This window comes from Rhincodon typus, chromosome 5 (genome assembly GCF_021869965.1).
Source record: "Rhincodon typus isolate 14 chromosome 5, sRhiTyp1.1, whole genome shotgun sequence".
NCBI classification, from domain to species: domain Eukaryota; kingdom Metazoa; phylum Chordata; class Chondrichthyes; order Orectolobiformes; family Rhincodontidae; genus Rhincodon; species Rhincodon typus.
Genome location: NC_063336.1, coordinates 11,081,926 through 11,108,733, shown reverse-complemented (window position 1 = coordinate 11,108,733; position 26,808 = coordinate 11,081,926). Strand labels below are relative to the sequence as shown.

Here is a 26,808-nt window from a genome sequence, read left to right as displayed (position 1 = left end):
GTCAGCTGACCACCACTTTCTCAAGGGCAGCAAGGGATGGGCATTAAATGCTGATTCAACCCCTGACATCCACATTCCATAAATGAGCAAAAACACAGACATGTAATATGCTGTAATTTGCAAGAAAATGAGATGAGAAATAGAAGGTGAGGTTAGTCTGGATGTGTACTTGGCAGAGTGCAAACAGTCGGCTGAGTGTCCTCCTGCTGTAATTTTTTTTAAACTCTCTGCTTCTGTGATTGTATGATTTATAACTCATCTAGAACCAGCTTTTGAATTTTTACTTGTTCTAAATCCAGCCCCCTTTTAACTTGCACACTCATATCTTTGATTTTTAATCACTACAATTCGCACTATGACATACTTTCCCCTTGATTATTTATTCCTGAACACCTACCCGCCATCCCTTCCAAATCCTTTATCTTTGCTCTGTACTTAGTTGGTTAACTTAGTTGGTTGGATGGCTGGTTTGTGATGGACAGTGGCACCAACTGCAAGGGATCAATTCCCACACTGGCTGAGGTTACCATGAAGGACTGACCTGCTCAACATTGTCCCTCACCTGAGGCATGGTGACTCTCAGGTTAAACCACTGCCCCTTGTCTCTCTGTAATGAGAGAGCAGCCCTGTGAACCTCTAGGATTATGGTGACTTTAGTCAGAAACCAATTACTAACTTCATCCAATTCTTATTAGACATCATTGATGAAAGTGTCAATTTCAAATCCTTCTCCATAGAGGCAGGCTGTGCCACTTAATATTTCCAGAATTCTCTATTGATATTTCTTATGTCCATTATTTCCTGTATTTTTCTTTTGTTTCTTTTTGAGGCTGACAAAATGATTCCCATCTGTTCCAAAGACTTTCTTGTTATCTTGTCAGATCATTGTCTATGTCTGTCTGTTTTTTTTATTACTGCATTAAACCACAGTCAGTGCATCTGGACACATTGTGGTCCCTGAGCAACAAACTTATGTTTGATGTTCTTTTGAATGACGTGATCTAACGTAGGGACTGGAATGGCATGTTACAAAGTAACCACTTTCAGATATTTTCTTTCCTTATGTATTACTCCAGTGTTGATTCTAATTGACCAACTTTGTTTCTATTTCACATAACCTAAATTCAACAGTTTCCTGCAAACCAAACCATCAACACACTTGAGCTTCTACAAAGAGGCAAAACTGGCATTTGCTATTGATGGTTTATAGTTTTTGAAAATCGGGTTTAAAACTAATGGTCGATACATTTTGGGAGGTTTTTATTTTGTAAGTAAAAATTTCACTATTAAGGTGACAGTCTATAACTATGTTCCCTTGTGAAATCTTCTGAAATGCTTTCTACTGGAGGAAGAATAAGTAGATGTTAACATTGTTGTTAACGATAAACAGCAAATTTTAAATAAAAATGACACTGCATCATAATTAGGAAAATAATTTTCTGGTGTTGTGGCTCAGAACTTCACAGTCATATAATCCTATTTTCATTTTAATTGCTGAGCTGTGTTTTTACAGCATTTTCTGTTTCTCACAGAGCTGAGTTGAATGGCTTTGCCATTATAGGTTATGCTACATAAAAATCTGAGGTTTCCAATGCTCAGTTATTTTTAACACATTAGATTAGGATCGTTTGTAAAATAGCATTTCGGTTGCTAGCTCAACATAATAGTGGCCGTAGTTGAATTGATCAGTGAAAATCCTTGTTTTCGAACATAGATGAGATAGGACTGAAAATAAGTTGACTTTTTGATTATTCTCAATTTAGTTCAGTTTGGCGGATAAAGTGTTCTAATATCGTCTGCAATCCAAAACCAAACTGTACAGGATAAATTGCACTCAATTGCTCTTCCTCTTGCACCAGTTGCAATTTATGGTCAAGAAATAGGCTTCATAATGACAAGGAGTTGGTGGAATAATCCATGAGCCAAAATCAATTTAATCTATTCATTTGTACTTGAATGGTACTTAACCTTATAGTGACATTAGTGCTGTTGCTTTATAATAATTGTTTTTTTTTCCTGTTCCAGTGCCGGAGCATATCAACACTACATTTACTGCTGCGAAGTGCAGTGAAAATTGATTTGCTATTGAGTTCATGGTTCAATTTATTGATGCTGTAATTGATCAATTACTAGATGGAGAAAATAGAAATTTCAGTTTTCATAATGCAGTTTCAAAGTACTTAGCTCAATCTTGAAACACTGTTTCATTGCTTCGGGAATGAAAGAGGCAGAGGCAGATTCCGTATCAGATGCCTTACTATTTTGACTCTGCACAATGCCAATTAATATTACAACATCATTAGAGCCTTATCTTCATAGGCCATTGAGGGATGAACAACAATGCAAATATCAGATTCTCCTACAATTGATAGAAGGAGGTTTTGCTGAAATATTCTAAGGTATTTGTTTGTAGTTCCTTTCAGTTGTCCATTGCTCATTTGACTGTTTTGAGCACGCATGAGAAGGTGATGGCATTTTTAGATCCCAATGAAGTTGTAAATTACATCATAAAACAAAACTTACTTTTTTCAGCAAAATACAGTATTTTTTCAAGGCTCATCACCTCACACTACTTTTTTATGTGGCCTTTTAGTGGGTCCTGAAGGCCTTATGTGCCCGTTATGAGGACCATAGGAAAATTGCATATATCCTGCACATAATCTTCATGTCCTACTCTTTGTAAGTTCCTGAAAGAAAACCTCCTTAGAGAGCTTGGACTACTTGGGGAAGTCTAGTGTGAGCATTCTGAAGGAGAGGTAAATGTTTGACATGTTCAGGTGTCAGTATTCTGCATCGTCATGTCCATTTTTTTAATGTAATGATTCATTATAGTCTATTGACTTACAAAGATAAATGGATCCATACATTGGCTAGCATTTTATAATTTCTGTCATGTTTTACAGTACTTTTCCAATTGTTAAACATACCATAACGCATTTGAGAATGTAGAAGAATGTCCTTTTAAATTTGTTATTTTTTGGTGTGATTTGAAATCAACTGAGAGCTCTGACTGTTTTACAAAATAACCCAGATTTTGAAAGTTGAAAAACTGTCCACCCTTTCTACCGTTAATCGACAGGTACTCTGATTTGGTTCTGTTCTTTCAGTTTAGGTGAAAGTAGCTAAAATATTTTGTTGTGCATGTTGTGCAGTATGAATGTTTGTCTGAATTTCAAAAACTATAAATATCTGCAGTTGGTATATTGGTAAGGGAATAGATGGTTATGGGGAAAATGGAGTTGGAAATTGTCAAATCAGCTGTGGCAGAACAGACATGATGAGATAAATGGCCTCCTTCTTCTCCTATATTTTATGGTTTAAAAACTAATGACATTTCAAGAGAAATTTTGATACGGTTTTGATGCAGTATCTTGTTTGTTTACAAGCTTAATAGACACTTGCGGTATTACATTTTTATTTGTGCTTGAGTAGGTTTATATAAACAGCAACAATGTAGTGTGTGGATTCAGAGTTTTATTAGATAGTTAGAGGTTTATTCTTTCATCTTGTTCACTGCTGTCCCCCCGCCAACACACACACACATACATACATACATACGCGCCCATGGTTTAAAAGAATTCTCTTTGTTATTATATGCCTCCTAAGGACCGTGCGCAATAGAAAATCATAGGTTCGATTCCAGTGGAGCCTGAACTTTATGGTGGTCAGTTATTTCAGGTGGCTGGGCAGTTGGTTTGGTTTGCAATGCAGAGTGATGCCAATAAAGTGGATTCAATTCTTGCCCTGGCTGAGGTTACAATTCTCAACCTCTCCCCTCACCTGAGGTGCAGTGACTCTCAGGTTAAGCCACCACCAATTGAATCTGTCTAATGAGAGAGTCTGATATGTCTGATAAGACTATGGCAATTTTACCTTTACCAGAGTTTGGCTATGGCAGATATATGGGAAGTATGGAGAGAACGTCCCAGGATTTTGAAAGAAGTGGCTGCAGAAATGGTTCATGCATTGATTGTAATGTTTCACAATTCCCTAGGTCCTGGATTAGTCCTAGGGAAGTGGAAAAGCGCAAATGTAACAACTCCATCTTGAAATGAGAGCAACAGAAAGCAGGAAGTAGTAGCCAGTTAGCTTAATGTCTGTCACTATGAAAATGTCAGAATCCCTTCTCAAAGAGGGAGTAGCAGAACATTTAGAAAACTCATAATGTTATCTGGAGGAGCCAGCATGGTTTTATGAAAGGGTATTCCTGTGCAATACATTTATTCATGTTCTTTTATTTTAAAGCGGTCAGGACAGATTAAGGGGAACCTGTAGATGTGGTCTGTTTTGATTTCCCAACAGTATTCTGTAAGTGGTCACCTGAGTGAATGATGAAGGTTGAGGATTAACGAGCTGAACATTTATGTACAGAACTGAGGTAATGTCTCTGGCGATGGATTGGTGTCTTCAACTCTGTTCTCTGTCACATTCGGATTGCCTTCTTTTCCATTTCCAGCCGGCTTCCAGAGGCAGTGGTCTGGTCTCCAGTCCATTTTGTGCTGTGAATGCGGCATGACTGAGCACTCACAGGCAGAAAATGTGAGTGCAACATTGGAAATTAGCCTGCCCTACGATTTCAAAATTGAAACAGAAAATTCAATGATGGTCTTGATTTGCTGAATAGTCACTGTTTGTGCCATCATGACTCAGTGGAAAGAATATTGTAAGTCTGTGGGAAAAAGACATTAGCCTGAAAACTCCTACCCCTGTCTGCTGTGCTGATTTCTAGCACAGTTCTGTCTCCAGCCTGTTTTTAGGGAGCTTGGATTGAGGACAAGATAGCTGAGACCATTAGGGGCTGATTAAGACCTTTGTCCAGGTCGACTGGAATTTTAGAGTTGGTCTCCTGTAGTAACCACAACAACTCATTTCAGATTGACAGACTATTGCAAGTTACCTTCTGGAGGGATCCCTCCTCCCAAAAGAGGGGGTATCACCTCTGACCATTCCATTCCCAAATATTTTAATTGTGTTGAGAGGGTACTGTATGACAAAGCCTTATTGCTCCACTATATAAGCATATTTGTTTTAATTATCATCAATGCCTCCAGGTTTGTTAGTGAACTTGTCAGTTAGTCTTTTTTGCATGACAGACATGCATTCACATTGGAAGTATTCTGTAGTTTTGCAACGTAGAGCTGTTTTATTTGGTTAAAGCTAACGTCTCTGTAGCACTAGTAATTTTTAAGCATGGTATTCAGACTAGACTCAACCACATGAATTTGGGAGTGATTTTCAGTTGTGCATCATAAGCTGTTTGCTTTATCATGTTATAGGCTGCTTTATTCCAGACACCAGAAACCCTACATGGGCATGTGGTAAGATATTTGCATAAAGAAGTTTCTGCAATGTCATTCTTCACCCAACTGCAGTGATCACATGCCATAGTTGTACAGGTCTGGTTAGGATCCAGTAGAAACAGTCAACTGTCTCATGACAGTCTTCATTCATTTGGATTTTGTTAAATGCAAGGGAAAGAGACTAACTTACTTGTGATATTTGCTTGTTGGTATTGAAAAATAAAATTATTTGAAGCTTTTGGTCTGCAACTCAGGAAAATTAGCAAAAATAAGATTCTCACACTGTATGAGAAGAGCATGCTGATTGGTTTGTAAGTTGATAGTGTATTGCCATTCGAGTGTACCAATTAGATGATGATTGACTGTTAACTGCCAAAGTTTGTTTAAATTTAAACCAGGCAGGTAGAGTCTGGTCAGAGAATGACCTATCTTGTTTAGTTGAAACAGGTTCAGTCTGTATGCAAGCTTTTTCTATCTGCGAAGAACAGGAGCCTTTGTACTAACATATGTAGCTGACAGTCTGTGCAAATACACCAAACTGCAAGTCCAACTGACGATCTTAAATTGTTTGTTACTGTAATTGTTGGCAATCAGGATTATTTAGCAAATGTCCTCCAATCATGAATCACATCTGATGTTAGACACTGTGGTTAGAGTTTTGTAAGCTTGGGCTGATTGAGTACAGTTAGTATCCTGCCTATTACAAATAGCAAGTCTAGCGGATCTAACAAACAGCATGTGTTCCTTTGGCTAATCATGGGAAACAAGAAAATGAAGTTTGACCCTAAATCATGAACCTTGTAAGTTACAGATTAGAGTGAGATTGCCAGAGTATAATGCTCCAATGCCTTACCGTTATATACTCCTGCTGTTGGAGTCTTTTTTGAAAAATAAGTTAAGAATAGAAGTTTGTAAAATCATGAGGGGCATGAAGAGTGTGAATAGCCAAAGTCTTTTCCCTAGTGTAGGGGTGTCCAAAACTAGAGGGCATCGGTTTAAAGTGAGAAGAAAAAGATATAAAAGGGACCTGAGGGGCAACTTTTTCACACAGAGAGTGGTGTGTGTATGGAATGAACTGCTCGAGGAAGTGGTGGAGGCTGGTAGAATTACAACATTTAAAAGGGATCTGGATGGGTACGTGAATAGGAAGGGTTTAGAGGGCTATGGGCCAAATGCTGGCAAATGGGACAGATTAATTTAGGATATCTGGTCGGCACAGATGAGTTGGATGAAGGGTCTGTTTCCATGTATACATATAGAGGTGTATAGTTACATCTCTATAACTCTATAATACTCTAATAGTGATAGTCACAGCTGATATTTATGCATTTTTTCTTCATTTATCAGACACCTATGAACCAGGCCTCAACACGATCCCATTGCATTTTTACCATTCATGTTTCCAGTCGTGAGCCAGGCTCTGCAACTATTCGTCGGTCCAAATTGCACCTGGTGGACTTAGCTGGCTCAGAACGTGTCACGAAGACTGGAGTTGGAGGACTGCTATTGACAGAGGCTAAATACATCAACCTGTCCCTATCATACCTGGAACAGGTACGGTTGCATAGCACACCAGATATTTACTTTGTTAAATTGAAAATGGTTTAGTGGCAAAAGTAGTCATTGTTTTTATTGTATGATTGCTATAACTGTTATATCCAAATGACATTATAACAATATATATAAGTAACATTATGAATATATGTAATAGATTTGTACAGAATTTTAAACCAGGTGAAATTGTGGAATGGAGGTAGCTTTCATATTTCCAAATAAAAGTCTACACCTGTTTCATAACCATGTAGTAGAAGTTGAAGTAAATTGTGCTGCCCACGTCAGGTGGTCTCAATTACCGAACTTTCTCCTGACCTTGACATTTTCCTCCCTTTATAATCTTGTATTGACTGCTTGTGTAAAATGGCATCCTGTTGCTTCCTAACAAGAGCCTTGACTGTTGTTGTATTGGATTGACAGTCTGTCCCTTTCTAACACTGTTAATGATACGTGTATCACCCTTTTCTGGCACAACATTGAACTTCAGTTTAAAATTAAAGTTGAAGGGAAGGAATATGAAGCATTCCACTTCTCACAATTTCCAAATTTGAATTTGTTTGCCACTTTCTATGCACCAAAGAGCACAGTTGAATTTGTTTGTTGAAATTACAGGTTATAATCGCACTTGCAGAAAAGAATCGTACGCACATCCCTTATCGAAATTCAATGATGACATCTGTTCTGAGGGACAGCCTGGGAGGAAACTGTATGACGACAATGATTGCAACTTTATCTGTGGATAAGAGGAACTTAGAGGTATCTTCATCTTGTTTACTCCCTAATTTATGTGGAGCTCAGAACATGGGTTTGTAGGATGTTTGAAGTGGACTGATGAAGGGTTTTGACCTGAAACGTTGACTTTCCTGCTCCTTGGATGCTGTCTGACCTGCTGTGCTTTTCCAGCTTCACATCTGTTGCAAACATGGGACACTATTTTTACCAAACAGTTATTATTTATGCATCAAGTTTTCAGTCAATGCAAAACTGTTATCAACAGGGTTAATCTGGTACATGAAAGTATCTCAAGTGCATTTCATTAACAAAGATAAAGGTAATGTAACTTTGCATTCACAATTGCTAAAATAGGTTTTGGAATATTACTGCTGAATTTCTTTGACTTTTCTGGCAGATACCATACGTGGAGGTCTGCCAGAACTTAGATTTTCTGGATCCTGCTTTAAGTTGGGATTTGAAAATTACAAAAGATGGAGCCTCAGCACTTTCTTCCAAAGCCATAGATAGTAAAGGGTGCAGGAAGACTGAAAGTCAGGCGTTGCTGTAGTCCAGTTTGGAGTCCATGGTATAAAAAAAAATACGCTGAGGAGAAAAAGACAGAGTGGCATGATGACAGAGGCAGGGTTCATGATCAGGGCCCATACTCTTGTAGTGGTTTTGAAACAGAATTTATGTTTATAGAGTGATCCCATTTTTTTTTTCTGGACATAGCATTGGTAACTCCCTGATACTTCAACATAACTCCTTTCAATCTCTGACCTGCTGACTGAAAGAACCGTGCTGCATTAATGAATTCCTGGCCCAGATAGGCTCCTTTTTAAGGGAATGATACAGCTAGCATGAGGCCTATTTCCCTAGTTTTAGACTCTCAATATCTACTCCCCCTTTAAGGACCTTACATGTTTCAATGAGATCACCTCTCAGTCTTCAAAAATTCAAAGAATAGAGGTTCATTTTACTCACTGTCTACCTATAGAGTGTCCATTTATCTCAGCTATTAATCTAGTTTCATCTGCACTGAGTGTACCTTCCTTAGACAAGAAATCGGAATTCACACACTACTCTAGGGGTGGTCTCACAAAATCCCTATCTAATTGTAGGAAAATATCCTTACTTTTTCTGTTCCAACTCCCTTTCAATAAATGCTAACATGCCATTTGTTTTGCTAATGGCTTGCAGCTCCTGCATATTAACTGTTGGAGTTAATGGTTCCCAGGTAGGATGTAAAATATTTATTTGGACCGTTAAAATATTTTGTGATGCTACAATCTGTTCCTTTCGTTGCCATGTTACTGAATCAAAACATAGGCAAAAAAAAACTGAGACATAATTTGTTACTTCATTTAGATTAAAATGCAAAACAAATTGCCTGGCTCAAAAACATAGATCATTGGTAAGGGGCCTGAGCTTTTTAATAACCTCATTCCAAATTAGACATTAGGTGGAAAAGAACAATAAAACACCTTTCTCCAGTGCTACCTACATAGGATCCTGAGCATTATATGGAGAGGCATTATCACTGACAAGGAAGTGCTACAGAGGACTGGTTGGAGGTGTCCGTGGGGCATTGAGATGGAGGATAATTGATATTGGTAGGACATGTCCTTTGTCTCTCATCCAAGCAGAAATAGAATAAATGCTACTAGGTGAAAGAAAACGACGAGGCTGTTTAAAGAAGACCAGGCGACCTTTAAGGAGCACCTCCAAGAATGAGACACCACTTACATTGGGGTAAAATAGATTGTGAGGAACTAGTGGTGGAGCTTTGCTCCAAAAATTTTTTTTCTTTCCTCGAATAGCATAATCTATGATTCTTTTGTCAATGACTTTTTAAATTTGTGCCCTCTTGTCTCATCTGTCAGAGGAAGTGCTTCTCCTACTCACGGACTTTGTACAAATATAATTACTCTGGGAAAAGTAAAAAAAAATTAATGATGTTTATAGCTATTGCAATCATAAAAGCACATGGAGCACTAACAAAGTGTATTATTAAGTAGGCTAGTTCCTACTGCCAGAGTTCTCTGACTTTCAGAATCATTGAACAATTTCAGTCCAGAAGAGCTGAGCGGGGATCAAAGCTCAAAGAGGGTGGTGGAAGAATGGTGGTGTGGCATATTGCCACTTGTTTTAAAACAGAATCCTCAAAATCACTTTTCCAAATCCAACTGGACCCAGTCAAAAAATGTCACCACATCATGATACCCATGATATCCTTGTTGAGGGTCTAATTTGCAATGTCTTAAGTCACTTGGCATTATAATTCTGTTTTTCACTATGTCCAACAAGTTAAGACCATAAATGTTGAAGACGGACTTTAGTCCATGATGAAGTGGATCGATGTAGCATTATACACATTGCTTTTTGGGCTTTGGAGTGCACATAGTACAGTTTGTCCTTGTTTCTGTCAAGTGACTTACTCTTTCAGTGTATTTAATGTAGTATTGGCACTGTTTATAAGGTTTGCACAGATTGGGTTTTGTATTTCGTTGAGTACAGATATTTGAGCTCTTAATATAGTTAAGATGATCTGTCTGTGCTGCACGCATAACAAAACTTTTCTCTGTAGGTAGATGTGACAATAATAAATCAAACCAAATCAAAACATTTAAGATTGGAGGAGTTGACGGCTTGGGTTGGATATAACCTTTTCTTCTTATGGGGGAATTTCATACCAAAGGTTCATGAGCTTAAAAATAGAGCTAAGATATTTAGAGTCGATGTCAGAAAGCACTTCTTCATGTAATGGACAATGGAAATCTGGAGCACACTTCTCTAAAAAATTCTGAAGGCTAGGCCAATTGATATTTTCAAAATTGATTGTGATAGTTTTTTGCTAGTAATTTTAAGGACTGTAGAACTAAGGCTTGTCAATAAAGACAGATCATCTGTTTTGGGGACTCGAGGGGTGAATGATCTACTTGTGTTCTTGTGTGCCTAGTGACTTTCTGGTTTGAGTAATCACTTGCTCAATTTTTTTGTTCAACTCTAGGAATCTATTTCAACATGCAGATTTGCACAGAGAGTCGCACTTATCAAGAATGAAGCTATTCTGAATGAAGAAATTGATCCTAGATTGGTAAGCAGAGTCTGAATTAGACTCTTTAAGATGTTTAATGTTTATTTATTAACTGAGCGGGATAGTAACATATTGAAATAAATTTTTCAATCTCATGTTTCCTTAGTGAAATGTACTCGCAGGGACTTCGGGTGAGAGAACCAGCACTGCTGCATTTAAATCCTATATCCTACCATTCTTTCTTTGATTATTGCTTCCTATTATAAAGATGGGTTCAGCAGAGACTTCACCCTAAGATATATTTACACTAGTCATTTGTTCATTATCATGCTTTTGGTGATGAAGGGATGCACAGCATTCAGATTAATATCTGCAATTTATATTCAGGACTGGAGGGGTCAGTTATGTGGTTCTCCAGTTGTTAGACTAGGTTTTAATCCGTCTAACATCTTCTGGTTAACTATCTGGGTAAATGCTGTGGAATTGTCTGAACTCTACAACTTTAGATTGGAGCCAGAGACATTTTGTGGAAGGTCCCAGGGAGCAGGGGAAATGCCTATTGAAAGTTTAAATTTCTAGGATATTTCCCAAGAAGATCTCTGCATTAAAACTTATATTGGGTGCCAACAGGCATCCTCAGTCGTATATTCGGTCTCCAGTGATCTCTGCATTACTGTGACAGAGGGAATTGGAAGATCTTGGGAGATGTTTGCTGCATCATTGACTTGGGGAAGATCTGCATCATCAATTTTAAGTACAGATAACTTTCTAATACCTCCTCTTGATTAGTTTTTATTCCATTCAATTTCTGAGCTATCTTTTGCTGTGGCTTTGGTCTGTTTTTTCCTTGGTATGTACTGACTCAAAGTATTCACTTTGTGCCTCAACCCTGCTCTATGCCTCATGTGTAAATCTCTTTTTTGGTTCTCAATCCACCACATCTCCTCTTTTTACTGTTTTACTACCTACAACCCTACAGGAAAAGCTGACAGTGACTTCTCAGACTGTCACCTCACTTCTCTTACTTTTCTTTTTAATATGTTTGCTCTGATATATCCATAGTGAGCCTGGTTTTGATCTGTATTATCAATTGAACATTTGTCATTCTTCTCTTGTCCTGGATGCTGAACTATTTTATCACAATCAATAATAGTTTCATGGTCATCATTAGATTTTTGATTCCAGAATTGTATTGGAATCCAATTCCACTATTTGCTGTGATTGGATTTGAACCTAGGCCCCCAGAATGTTACCTGGGTTTCTAGATTACTAATCTGGCAAAAATATCACTAGACCATTACCAAACTTGAAAGTATCAAATTATTTCATCTATAAGGGCAGCCATAATTCTGTTGCTGTTCTTTCCTGCCAATCATTGATTCCAGTTGAGTTCTGAAGAAGAAGCATCTTGGACTCAAAATGTTAACATTGTTTTTCTCTGTCTGCAGATGCTGCCAGATCTGCTGAAATTCTTCAACACTCTCTGTTTTTATATTGATTTCAATTTTCCTGGGCCAATTCCTCTTATTCCATTCAAGTTGACCCTCTTCCAATTAAGTACCTTTACTCTGCATTATGCCTTGTCCTTTTCAGTGCATAATCTAAACTTACTGTGATTACTATTCCTGACGTGTTTTCTGATTATGTTTAACTCAATTCCCCCACCTTTTTTCCAAAAAAAAGTCATACCTCCTTCCTTCTTGGACTGGAAACTGACAGAACAAGAACATTCTCTTGAATAAATATCAGAAACACTTATCCATCTCTTTACACTATTAGTACCCAAGAATGTATTCAGATAATTAATGACCCCATCATCACCAATTTGTAGGTTTTGTACCTCATAGAATCTTAAAATATGGAAGAGAGCCTTTGGCCCATTGTGTCTGCACCAACAAAAAAACTACACTAAGTCTACAGTTGTCCCACTTTCCACCAAATGTTCATAGCCTTGAGTGTCAGTGCCATTTCAAATGCTCATCCAAGTTGTTTTAAAGGTTGTGAGGTTTCCATCTCAAATACCCTCCCAGGCAGTGCATTGCAGCTTCCCACCACCCTCTGTATGAAAACGATGTCCTCAACCTCACCTCAAAGGCCTGCCTTTCACCTTGAACTTATGCTGCCTTGTTATTTACACTGCAAATAAGTGGAACAACTGCTTCCTATCCACGCCCCTTATCAACTTATACACCTCAATCAGGTTCCCTCTCAATCTTCTAAAGAAATCAACCTGAGCTAATCTGTCCTGTCCTCATATCTAAACTGCTCTATTCCAGACAACATCCTGGTGATTCCCCTTTGTACAGCCTCCAATGAAATCACATCCTTCCTGCAGTGTGATAACCCAAACTGCCACAGTACTCCAGCTACGGTTAACTAAAGTCCTGTATGGCTCCAACATAACCTCCCTGCTTTTTAAAATCTATACCACAAAATGAAAATGCAAATACACTTGATTAGACTAGAAATATCTTTTTTGCCCAGCTTGAACACAGTGGACTGAATGGTGTTAATTTTTTAAACTTCCTTTCAATGTTTTTAAAACTACAGTTATACATGTATAGTGTAAGAGTTGCATTGTTCTAGATGCAGACATAAATTGGAAATGCATGCCAGTAGTTCAGCTGCTACAACCATCTGAAGTGTTAGATGATGAAAGCTGTTTTTTCGATATTATTGCATTGCTCTTTGTTGGTTTTGCACATTCATTCTATTGGACATGCATTTTTACAAAGTCTATACAGAAGAACTGACGCGAAACATATGGGAATGATATTGCGTTGGATATGAGTGACATGTCTATTAGTGTATATTTCATATTGTAGGATTAAAAAAATACCATGAGGTCTCCTTTCTAAAATAAACGCACAATCAAGTCACCCCATAAATATATGTAAAATACAAGTAGAGATGTGTGCAAAAATAGACACATCTTTCTGCATGCTGTCATTCATTTTGTGGTTAGGAAACTAAAGAAAGCATTGGATCATTTTAGAATTCTCATATTGTATACATCATAGTAAAACCAGAGTGTGTATTTGGAGAAGCATTACTACTTTCAGTAAATTGTAGTTTCTGTTTGTTCATTGGCATAATTTTTCTTGTTCAGTCCCTTTAAGAGATCATTAGTTTTTAATTGATTGTATGTCACTTGCTATCTCTCGAGTAATAATGGTATTTTGCCCATATCTTCACACACATTTTAATGAAGTTTGCTGGAAAGAAATATAGCTGAATAATGCATATCATTATTAATAAACCAACCAATCATCAGCTTGTGAGGAGGTCAAGGATGAACTGCTGATCGATTTGTGTTCATTCACCTGGGAATTCCAAAAATTGCCCATTATGCCTAATCTCCCCCTATTTTCATGAAACTGTATTTTTGTGCTAATTTTCCATTGAACTAATCATAGCAAATTATGCCTAGTAATTATCCAACCTAGGTACTCTTAACACAATAATACTTAATGTGTAACATTTTGCCTCTCCTGAGCAGAAAGTAAACATCTGCAACCTTATTCCCTTGTATTAGTCCTGTCACCGCACATTGCAAACTCAGACTAGCAGCTATGTGTTTTGTGACTCGGCCAGCTTGATCAGTGGTGGTTGTACCAAAACCATTCTTGGTGTCTGCTGCTGAAGCACTCCACCCAGAATGTATTTATATCCTTATTACTTCTTCCAGATGGTGTTTTTTTTACATTTGTGTATGAATACTGGCTAACCTGTTGACGAAGAATGAGGTCATTTTCTTGCCATGTATGATGTGAAGCTATGAGTCTTCATGGCTTCTGGAGTTAATGTTAAGGGCTGCTAAACTATCCATCCTTGCATCTCCATTCTGGTGTATCATATACTGGGATGATGCTAGTGGAGTCTTCAAAGTTGGCTAATATGATTCTGAGAGAATTGTGATATTGGTTTTGTTTTTCAGTCTGTAGAATAGCCTTTAAAACATTCACAGAAGTCACCAGCTGCTAGTGAGTAGAGCTTCACAAGGTCAGGAGGTGCTGGAGAAGCTCAGCAGGTCAGGTGGCATTTCTGGATAGAGAAACAGAGTTAACATTTTGAATCCAATATCACTCTTCTTTGGAACTCAACTGGGCTGGGTTTGCCCCCAACAAAGCAAAATAACTGGAGTGGAATTTATTTAATTTATTTGGACATGTCATAGCACCTTACTTTAAAGCAGAGGTTAAGAAATGGGTTTTGTGCTTTCTGATCAACAAAATGGAGCATGATACATGCGAACAAAAAGGCAGTATATTGACATATCTTCCCACGTTTATGTTTCCATAACATCATAAGATCATAAGATAGGAGCAGAATTACCTTATTTGGTCCATCAAGTCTTCTCTGCCATTCGATCACGGCTGAAATGATTCTCAACCCTGTTCTCCAGACTTCACCATGTAACTCTAGATCTCTTTACTGATTAAAAACCTATCTATCTTTGTCTTAAAGGCTCTTAAAGACTTGGCCTGCCTGCCTTCTGCAGCAATGAGTTCCACAGATTCATCTCACTCTGACTGAAGAAATTCCTCCTCATCTCAGTTCTAAAGGGTTGTCCCTTCATTCTGAGGCAGTGCCGTCAGGTCCTAGTCTCTCCCACGTATGGAAATGTCTTCTCCACATCCATTCTATTCAAGCCTCTGTAAGTTTCAATGAGATCCCCCACCTCCATCCTCCTAAATATCACGAATACAAACCCAGAATCTTCAACTGCTCCTCATATAAAAAGTCCTTCACTCTCGGGATCATTCTTGTAAACCTCCAAGGCAATGCATCCTTCCATAGATATAGGGCCCAAAACTACTCTCAATGTTGCAAATGCAGTCTGTCTAGAGCCTTAACCATGCTCAGCAGTAGAGTCACGCTGTTGTATTCTAGTCCTCTCAAAGTGAATGCATATTAACTTTTTGCAAATCCTGAACCATGACTTCTAAATCCCTTTGTGCTTCAGATTTCTGAAGCTTTTCCCTGTTTGAGAAAATAACATCTATTCTACGGAAGTGCATAACCTCACACTTTCTCAGATTGTATTCCGTCTGCCACTTCTTTGCCAACTCTCCTAGCCTGTCAAAGTCCTTCTGCAGCCTCCCCACTTCCTCAACAGTATCTGTCCTTCCACTTATCTTTGCATCATCTGCAAACTTAGCAACAATGCCTTCAGTTCTTTTGTCCAGATTGCTAATGAATAATGTGAATAACGTCTTATTGACCCCTGTGCAATTCGACTAGTCACTGACTGCCATCCTGAAAAAGATTTATCCCCACTTTCTTCCTTTTGCCAGTCAACCAAATCCCAAATCATACCTGTATCTTGTCTTTAACACCATGGGCTGTTATCCTGTTCAGCAGCCTCCTGTGCGGTATCTTGTCAAAGACCTTCTGGAAATCCAAATAGATCACGACGGCTGGCACACCTTTTAATACTGGACTTTAAAATCTTACCAACGACTGAGGTCAGGCTAACCAGCCTATAATTTTCTGTCTTCTGCTTCTCTCCCTTCTTAAACAGGGGTATTACATTAGCTATTTTACACCCCCTTGGGACCCTCCCTGACTCCAGAGTTTTCTAAAGGATCACCACCGCTGCCACTATAATCTCCTCAGTTATCACCTTCAGAATCCTGGGTTGCAGTCCACTGTCCAGGTGAATTATCCACCTTTAGACCCTTCAGCTTCCCCAGTACCTTCTCTTTAGTGATGGCTACTACACTCACCTCTGCCCCCATCTCTCTTGAAGTTCTCGTATGCTACTGGTGTCTTCCTCCTTGAAGATTGATGCAAAGTACCTACTCAGTTCCTTCATCATTTCTTTGTTCTCCATTACAACTTCTCCAACCTCATTTTCCATTGGTCCAATGTCAACTCTTGTTTCTCTTGTACCTTTTATATATCTAAAAAAACTCCTGCAATCTTCTTTTATATTACTAGCTGGCTTGCCTTCGGATTTCATCATCTCCCCATATTGCTTTTTTAGTTGCCCCCTGCTGGTTTTTAAAGGCTTCCCAATCATCTGGCTTCCCCCTAATCTTCCCCATATTGTATGATTTTTCTTTTGCTTTCATGCTGTCCTTGACTACCCTTGTCAGCCATGGTTGCCTTGTCCATCCCTGAGGATATTTCTTCTTCCGTCATATAAATTTCTGCTGTGCCTCCCAAATTAGCTGCAAAATCTCCTGCCATTGCTTCTCCACCGTCTTCCCTGCTAAGGCTCCCATGCAATCAGTTCTGACCAGCTCCTCCCTCGTGTTTTTGTAGTTACCTTTACTCAATTGTCATACCCATTACATCTGATTCCAGCTCTTCCCTCTCAAACTTCAAGGTGAATTCTATCATATTATGGTCACTGGCCCATAGGGGTTCCTTTATCTTAAGCTCCCTCATCAAGTATGCCTTGTTACACATCACCAAATCCAGAATTGCCTGTACCCTGGTGAGCTCTGCCACAAGCTGCTCCAAAAAGCATTTTGTAGACATTTCACAAATTCCTTTTCTTGGGATATGCTATCAATCTGATTTTCTCAGTTCACCTGCATATTGAAGTCCTCCATGATAATTGTAATAGTGTCTTTCTTACATGCCTTTTCAGTCTTATGATTTATTTTCTGCCTCACATTCTCGTTACTGATGGGGGGCCTGTACATAACTCCCATCAGGGGATGTGATGGCCTAGTGGTATTATCGCTGCACTGTTAATCCAGAGATCCAGAGTTCAAATCCTGCAATGGCAGATAGTGGAGTTTGAATTCAATAAAAACATTTGGTGTTAAGAGTCTAATGATGATCAATTGTCACATATACTGTCTTCCATCAGGAAAAACCCATCTTGTTCACTGATGCCTTTTAGGGAAGGAAAACTGCCACCGTTACCTAGTCTGTCCTACACGTGACTCCAGCCCCACGACAATGTTGTTGACTCTTAACTACCCTCTGGGCAGTTAGGGACAGACAATAAATGCCGGCCCAGCGACGTCCTCATCACGTGAATGGATCAAAGAAAGGTCAGGGTCTTTCCTCCCTCTTCATTTTGTTTGAGGGCATTTAATTCTTACTTGGGTAGCTTCCTATAGAAGCTAGATCCCTGCAGCAACTTATAGATATGATTATCCTGATTATGTGAACACAAGCAGTGATACTCAGCTGCGTATTTAAGAATTCATAGCTATACACGATCTTGCTTCATTTGATATCCATGTTCACTCATCATTAACTAAGAGTGCTTGATAGTAATCAGAAACAGAAACTGCGGCACATATTCTGCCACGTATCTCAGGAGGCATTGAGGCACATTGTGGGATGCTTCCTGCCATCTCTGTTGGAACTGGCTAATTGAACACAGAACCCCAAGAAAAATCCTTAGAGTTTCATTGTCTGTACAGATCCACTACTATTGTGCTAACCAGCAGAGCATTTGAAGGTGCTAAAAACAAATTCTGGTAAAGTCCTGAAAATTTCCTTTTCTTTACTGTAGTACAGTGTTACTGGGCGAGTAATCCAGAGAATGAGTTCACCATTGGCCGGGGTGACTCAGGACCCCAACTCTGGCATGATTCTGGCTAAGAGGTGGACTATTCATTGACCTGTTTTCTCAGAGCCTGCTTGGTCATCTGAGTTTTTGTTCCCACTCACCTCTTCCAATGCCGTTCTGAACAGCCAGCCTCTGGAGGATATGGCTATCATCAATGTAATTTCAGAATTTGATTTTAATTTTAAAAATCAGACTTTACAAAAAAATGGTCTGTTATAAGTGACCATGAAGCTGTTGGATGTTGTAAAAACCCAACTGGTTCATGTTCCTTTAAGAAAGGAAACTGTCCGTCATGCGATGGAATGATCTATATCTGATTTCAGTCGCGTGCCAACATGGTTAACTTTTAGATGTTCTGCAAGGTGGCATAACAATCCTAAAATTATATAAAGTTATTGTAAAGAATAAGAAAAGCTAGCAGCGGCTCAAGAAAAGGAATACCACCAACTTGTCAAGGTTATTAAGAATAGACAATAAATGTCTTTGAACCATTGCCATACATCCCAAGAGTGAATTTAAAAAGCGCCAAATTACGATGTCAACAGCAGTTTATATTTCACCTTTAAGCACCCCAAGGTGCTTGACAGGAGCATTTTTAAGCAACGTATGATACTGACCAGCTCTGATGAAGAGTCGTCTAGACTCAAAACGTTAGCTTGCTCTCTCTCCATGGATGCTGTCTGACCTGCTGTGATCTCCAGCATTTGCTGTTTTCAGTCATGTAAAAGTGATATAGTGTTAGATTATCAAAACTTTGATTAAAGAGGTAGGTTTTAAGTAGTGTCTTAAAGAGGAAAGTGAAGTAGAGAGGTAGGAAGTTGTAAGGAAGGGATGCCAGAGCTTAATGTGCAGGCAACTGAGGGCATAGCCCTCAATCTTAGAGCAACTATCATTGAGAATGCACTGGAGGTCATAATTAGAGGACTGCATATATTTTGTAATATTGTTGGCCTGCAGAAAATTACAGAGATAGAGAGGGCAAAAACAAGGAGAGATTTGAAAGCAAGAATGGGAAAAGTCCTTGCTTGACAGGATGCCATTGTAGGTCAGTGAGAACTGAGATAATAGGGGAACAGAAGTTGTGTGAGATAAGATATGGATAACAGTGTTTTGGGTGACTTAAAGTTTATGGAGGGTTAAATGTGGATATAAGCCAGGTATGTGTTGAAATAAAAACAAAGTTGCTGGAAAAGCTCGGCAGGTCTGGCAGCATCTGTGAAGAAAACATCTGATTATTTTCTTCACAGATGCTGCCAGACCTGCTGAACTTTTCCAGCAACTTAGTTTTTGTTCCTGATTTACAGCATGCGCAGTTCTTTCAGTTTTTATGTGTTGAAATAGTCAGATCTAGAGGTAATAAAGGCATTTCTGCAGCAAATGAGCAGTAGTTAGTGAGGAATAGGCAGCTTTGGTGTTGGCACGGTTGTGATAATGAATGGGGTTGGAAAGCATGGTTGTCTAGGTGACACAAATGTAATGCAGATTAATATCAATGCTGTAGGTTCAATCCCCATCCCACTAGTGTTAGTTCATGGACGGTTTGCCTCCTCACCGTGCTCCTTGCTTGCAGGTTGTATTTCTCAAGCTACATACAACTGTATGTCTGACTGTATGTGTTTATCTCTCTCACCTTCTCTAATGTAGGGAGATGCCTATGATCATTTGTGGACTGTGGCTAATTACTTAGTGATTCCACAATTATAAAAGACCATTTTGGAATCAAATGTGTTACCAAAATTATGAACCGTTCTCAGGGAGAGAGATGAAATCAGTAGCTAGTGAGTAAAGTTTGAAGCAGGAACTGAAAAACCAGGTACAAGCAGCATACATTCAAAAACTAACACTCTGCCTTTAGAGGCTATCGCTGAGGGGTAGGATATCAGTGAGAAAAATGAACAGACCAGGATGTGATCTTTGGGAGACATGGGAAGTTAAATTGCCGGAGAGGAGCAAGAAGGAAAGTCAGAGTAAGTGATTCTCTGGCTATGATTAGATGGGTAAGATTAGAATGTGGGAGCAGTGCCACTCAGCAGGATGAACATGAAGAGGCGCTGGCATAGTGTAGTCACCATATTGAGAAGGATGAAGAGGTAAAGTTTATCATAGAATCATACAGTACAGAAGAGGCCTTTCAGACCATCAAATTTGCACTGAGTTAGCATAGTCCCATCGTATGGAATTTGATGAGAGCCAATTCACTGTGGCATAAGTGGAAACCTGCTTAGAAGAATGCAAATTTGGAATTCTCAGAAAAGTGGGAACCATTTTGGGAGTCAACAATGCTCTCAAGGATTTTGGAGAGGAAAGGGAAGTTGAAGATTGGCTGCTGTTTGCAAGGATCTTGGCAGTTAGGGGTTTTTATTCAGGAGAATGTTGTTGACATTGGATTTAAAGGAGAGAGCCCCACATTTGAAGATAGAAATGCTTACCATATTACCACTTTCAGCAGTAACTTATTCTCACGCATAACTGACTACATTTGTCTTCCCAACAGTTGCACGTTTACAAGCTTTAACTGCAATTTGAACTTTTGACTGTTATCATCAACAAGACTGCTTGTTTCCACCTCTGTATCATTGCCAGACTCTACCTCTGCTTGAGCTCACCTGATGAAACCCTCATCCATGTTTGTTATCACTGAATTTAACTAGAGCAATGTTACCTCTGGTCGCTCTCCCACACTCTAATGTTTATGAACTTGGGATAATTCAAAACTCTTACCCATATCCTAACTCTTACCCATATCCTAACCAGATCTTTTTGACTCCTAACCCTATACTCTCTTACTTTCTCCTGGTTAAAATTCTATACTTCTTGACCTTGATTTCAATTTCCTATCCTCTAGATTCTCAATCCTCCACAATATCTGTGTTCTGTTAATCTAGTCCTTTGAGCATCACCAATTTTAGTTCCTTCTTGACTGCTGGACATGTCTATAATTGCCTAGGACCTAAGCCCTGGAATTCTCACCCTAATCTTCTCCACCCCTTTGCCCTACTTTCCTGTTAATGAGTTCCTTGAAACCTATCCCTTTGATGAAGCTTTTGGTCATCTGCCTTAATATCAGTTTATATCAGTTTGTGACCTGGCACCAGCTTTTCTTCAAAAATGTTCCTGTGAAGAGCCTTAAAACACTTTCTTACATTAAAGGTAACTCATTACTGCATTCAAATTCAGCAAATAATAGGGAAGGCAAATGGAATGTTGGCCTCTATTTCAAAGGAAATGAAGCATAAATATAGGGAGTCTTGCTATAACTATACAAGGACACTATTTTTATTTACATGTGGGATGTGGGTGTCGCTGGCTGGGTGGCATTTATTGCTATCCCTAGTTGCCTAGTGAACGCTTTGGTCCCATTATCTAAGGATAGATGTACTGACATTGAAGGCAGTCCAGAGAAGCTTGATCCTGGGCTTGGAGGGACTCTCTTATGAGGAGAAGTTGAATAAATTGGTCCTGGACTTGTTGGAGTTTAAAATGAAAGACTTTGTTGAAATTTAGGGGAGTTGACAGGGTGAATGCGAGGGGTTGTTTCAGCTTTTGGAATAGGCTAAGACCAGAGGGCGTAATCTCAGAGTAAGTGGTCGCCTTTAATATAGAAATGAGTAGGAATTTCTTCTCTAACAGGGTAACGAATCTGTGGAATTCTTTACTACAGACAGCTGTCAAAGCTCAGCCATAAGTATATTCAGGGCTGCGATAGATAAATTTTTAATCATTAAGGAAATCAAGGGTTATGGGGTAAAGACAGAAAATTGGAGTTGAGGATTATCGGATCAGCCATGATCTCATTGATTGAAGGGGTGGGCCCGATGTGCAGAATGCTCTACTTTGTCCCTATATCTTATGGTATTACAGGAACATAGAAACTAGGAGCAGGAGTAGACCATTTGGCCGTTCGATTGTGACCAATGCTTTATCTGAACTCCTTATTCCCATTCTCCAGTCTCTTTCTTGGATATACTCAGTGAATCAGCTGTCCGTGCAGTGAATTTTACAGGTTAGCCACACTCTGAATGAAGAAATGTTTCCTTATTCTTAGTCCTAAATAGCGTATTCTGTATTCTGAGACTGTGACCCTGGATCTAAAATCCCCAACCTGGGGAAACATCCTCCCTGCATCTAGTCTACCTAGCCCTGTTAGAATTTTATATGTTTCAATTAGATTCCTCTCATTCTTCTAAACTCCAGTGAATACAGGCCCAGTTGAACAAGTGACAGTCCAGCCATCTTTGGTATCAGCCTAGTGAACTTTTGGTGCACTCCCTCCATGGAAAGTGTATCCTCTCTTAGGTAGTGAGACCAAAATTGCACGGTACTCCAGGTGTGGTCTTACCAGAGCCCTAATATAACTGCACTAAGAAATCCCTACTTCTGAACTCAAGACCTCTTGCAATGAGGGCCAACATACCATTTGCCTTCCAATTTGTTATCCTGCACCTGCCTGTTTACTTTCAATAACTGATGTAGAATGATGACAAATAGAATCAGAGTAGGAATACAAGACTGTGAAATTAAGATATTGAGTATGGGTATGATTTTGCCTCTAAAGAAACACATCTATCTATAGTTATCCATCAGTGAATAGAGCACAAATCCAATCATGCAACACCTTTTGAGTATTTTTTCTATTTGGCAATGTAATGTGAATAATGGCTGACTCAAACCAATTTTTGGTAGTTAATGCCAAAGAAGACTTTTGATATGGAGCTCAACCACCTTGTCCCAAGGTTCTGAAGATATTCTATGACCATTGCTGGTAGCTAAAGGTATGTTAGTGAATGTTGACAGCTGGGCTTTAAAACCATGACTGTGTTTCATACTGTGTACTTGGGTTGCAGTTACCCTCTAATTACTAAAGAGCCAGCACGTTTTCAGTTCTCTTTGGATGTACTATAAGCCTTTCCATAATTGCATAGCAGATAGCCAAATCTTGTTAATGTTCTGTGACTCACAACGCTAAATTGTCAATCTCTCTTTTTAGCTGTGTCATACATTATTACTGAGGCTGTTGCAGACTTTTATTCCATTGAGGAAAAAAAGCAAGCTTTATTATTTGTTGGACAACTAATTACTAGAGTTAAGTTATAACTTGAATGTAGACTCACAAAGATTTCTTGAGGTTTTTTCCATATTGAACACTACAGACATTCCAGCCTTTTAACTTGATCTGAAATTACAGACTGTCAGCATCATTATCATACTGTGTGCTAAGTTAGGATATTTATGAGAGGTAAAGCAAGGATCAGGTAGGGTATGATAAGAGATGAGCAGTTCAGCAGTGCAAAATAACTTAACCATTTCCTTCCCAGAAATTATTTAATTAAGTCATTCTTGTTAAGGCATTGTTATGGTCAGACTTGGTTTTGACCTATTCACAATGTTCCATTCATAACGAACAGTCTGTTTTTGCCGCTGACAAAATAAGTCAATATTTGATATTCAAGGTTCAAATGAGATGAGGTTTTGATTTCAATTGTTAACACAGGTATTGATGGTAGCAAGATGAGCTGTTTTGCCTGTAGAGGGAACTCTCTGAGTTCTTTCTCAGCAGAAACAAAATCCCTCAGGCTGTGTCTCCAAGGCTGAAACAATGCTAAAGAACTTGAGAACCTGCTATGATATGATTCACATCATGGGATTTGTGTTAAAAGTCAAAAGTTCCAAGCCATTAGACAGGATAATAACACAATCAAAATCAATCCAATCTATTCAAATAAACAAAGTGTAATTTCTTGTGGAAGCAGAAATGTTAACATACATTTATTTACAATAGGTGATTATTGAATGGATGTGTGTTATAACTTAATTTACTCCTGGCCTCTGTCTTTGCTACATTTAGAATATTCTGAAGATATGTCACACCTATAACAATTTTTGTTTGTTGGCTTCCAACCATCTTGGTTGTTCTAGGCTGTGAGTGAATGGGAAGTACAAACGCTGGGTGCTAAATTTAAAATCAGTCAGCATTTGGACTTGTAAATCAACTATAGCGGCTCAAAAAGGCAGCTCACCGCCTCCTTTTCAAAGGCAACGAGGGACAGGCAATAAATGCTGGCCCAGCCAGAGGTGCCCATGTCCAATGAGTGAATACATTTTTCAAAAATTAATACAATCTTGAATTGTTTGTGTTTGAATTTGCACTTTAAAGTTAAGGAGAGTTCCTAATGAGCAAATACATTTGTGCTTATGGCATATGCAGTTGTACGAATGCATATGTGAATCTAATTTAAAATTAGATCCACTGGTTGGAGAATTATTTTCTGTAATTTTGGTTGAATTGTAAATTATATCACCACTGAGACGTGCACCTCACATGCACCGTGTCTGGTTTTTGTTAACATACAACAAATGTAATGTTCCCAATCTGGCAATGTGCTAACTGAAGGAATGTTTTCTGTTTATATCTGTAGAATGAGGTTGTCGAAGTGCGGTGGGGAGTGTCATTGGCAGAGGGACTGTGGGCAATTCCTGGGCTGACTGGAGGAGCCAGACATTACTGTATATATAAATCTGCATGTAGTAATTGAACTTTGCAGTTGCCTGACTAACCATGCAAACATATTTTGGTATGCCTCTGGCAGGACTCCCTTGACTACTTATGCAGTGGGTGTTAGAGTGGGTAGGGAAAGAAATGGTCTGCTGCACCTGAATGCATCCTGGGAGAAGCAAAAATATTTTGAATTCCAATGAATTCCAATGCCAAGTGTTGTGTTTGACCCTGCAATGTTTGCTCCCAAGTTAGATTTGCAGAGCTGAGAAATGCAGAAGCAACTGTGGTCTGCCTATTGCAGACTTGACCCAGGTGATAGGGCTGCCTTGGTAACCTGGGACTTAGTTAGAGCTATAATGAAATGAAAAACTCTAGCACCAGCTTATCTCTTCGCCAACACCCCCCACCACCTCCACGGATACGCGCACGCGCGCGCGCACACACACCCCCCCTCAGCCTTATGTCCCATCATGCCAACTTCTGCCCTCCCATTCATCCCCCCAATGTCTCTCATACCCTTCTTGCTAACCTATGTCCACTTAAAGTAGACCCTATGCTAACTTATGTCACGTCATGTTCCCTACCCACAATCTTTTGCCCTACATCCTCCGTGTTAACTCACCTCAGTTAGCAGCCTCTTGTGCCGGACCTTATTAAATGCCTTCTGGAAGTCCACATAAACAACATCCATAGGCATTCTCCCATTCACTACCTTAGTCACCTCCTCAAAAAATTCAGTGAGGTTTGTCAGGCATGACCTACCCGTCATGAATCGATGTTGACTCCCTGATTGACTGAAAAATTTCAAAGTATTCAGATATCCCCTCCTTGATTTTTGACTCCTTCAATTTCCCCTCCACAGATGCTGCCTGGTTTGCGGGATTAATGACATAACCACGTAAAAGTGCCTACTAGTTGAAGCCCAATTGAATGTCAAACAGGCAGTACAACTGGCATTATCATTGGGAAGTGCGGAAAGTGGAGAATATGAGTTGCAGGATGGAAGTGGACACCTTCACCAGGCTGACTGATCATAGATCATCGAATCCCTTCAGTGTGGAAACAGGCCCTTCTGCCCAACAAGTCCACACTGACCCTCAGACCATCCCACCCAGACCCATCCCCCTATAACCCACCTAATCTACACATCCCTGAACATTATGGGCAAATTAGCTCAGCCAATCCACCTAGCTAGCACATCTTTGGACAGTGGAAGGAAACCCACGCAGACACAAGGAGAACGTGCAAACTTCATGCAGGCAGTCACCCGAGGGTGGAAACTTGAGTGCGTATCCTCACACAGGACAAAGCCTGAACAGATGGACTCTCAGCCAGCCCACAGCAAAACCCCAAAACAAAGCCGATCCTCGCTCAAATGACTAAAATTTTCTTCAGGATCTGGACTGACAGTCCATTGTGGTTGCAGCCGGTACGCGGACTCGAGACAGATCTAAATTAAGGAAGAGAACTCATTGTGCACACCCTGGAAAATCCACCTACATCTGGTTTGCAACAGTTAAATTGCTTAACCACATCCAAATAAGAACCAATCAAAATAAACAACTGGTTAAATGGTCACCCAGTTCTAATTGATATGGGCATGGCTGTTTCAGTGATCATAGAACCAGTCTTTAAAAAATTTCGCTCTGGACTTCACCCCTTAAGTTTACGCAGGACCTCGGCTAGACAAAGGTACAACTCCGATTCCAGTGTCTTATGAAAAAACAGTTGGTTCAGTTACCAATTATCGCAGTAAAAGGCTCAGGCCCAACCTTGATGTGGTGAAATTGGTTGAGAAAGATTCACCTGGATTGGCTTAACATTTTTCAATTCGCAAATGGCTGCCTGAGTGAATTCGTAATTAAAATCCAGACTTTTTCAGGAAGGTCTAAGGACTATCAATGGAGTCAAGATCACCCTGTATGTTGACCAGGAAGCAATTGCACGATTCTGCGAGGCCCGCCCAGTGCCATTTGCCTTATGGGCAAAAGTAGAGGCAGGAATCAGAAGGCTGGAAAGCAAAGGAATCATCAAACCAGAGATAGTAGGAACTGCAGATGCTGGAGAATCCGAGACAACAAGGTGCAGGGCTGGATGAACACAGCAGGCCAAGCAGCATCACAGGAGCAGAGAGGCTGACGTTTCGGGCCTAGACCCTTCATCAGAA

General features: G+C 39.5%; 1 protein-coding gene across 1 annotated transcript in view; it reads left to right on the top strand.

The window, feature by feature from the left end:
- kif6 (kinesin family member 6) overlaps positions 1-26,808 on the top strand; it is a 504,857-nt gene that overhangs the window by 57,222 nt on the left and 420,827 nt on the right. The window contains exons 5-7 of the mRNA XM_048596661.1: positions 6,648-6,854; positions 7,467-7,610; positions 10,579-10,665. Coding sequence (XP_048452618.1) covers positions 6,648-6,854; positions 7,467-7,610; positions 10,579-10,665 — 438 coding nt within the window. The remainder of the gene's footprint in view (positions 1-6,647; positions 6,855-7,466; positions 7,611-10,578; positions 10,666-26,808) is intronic.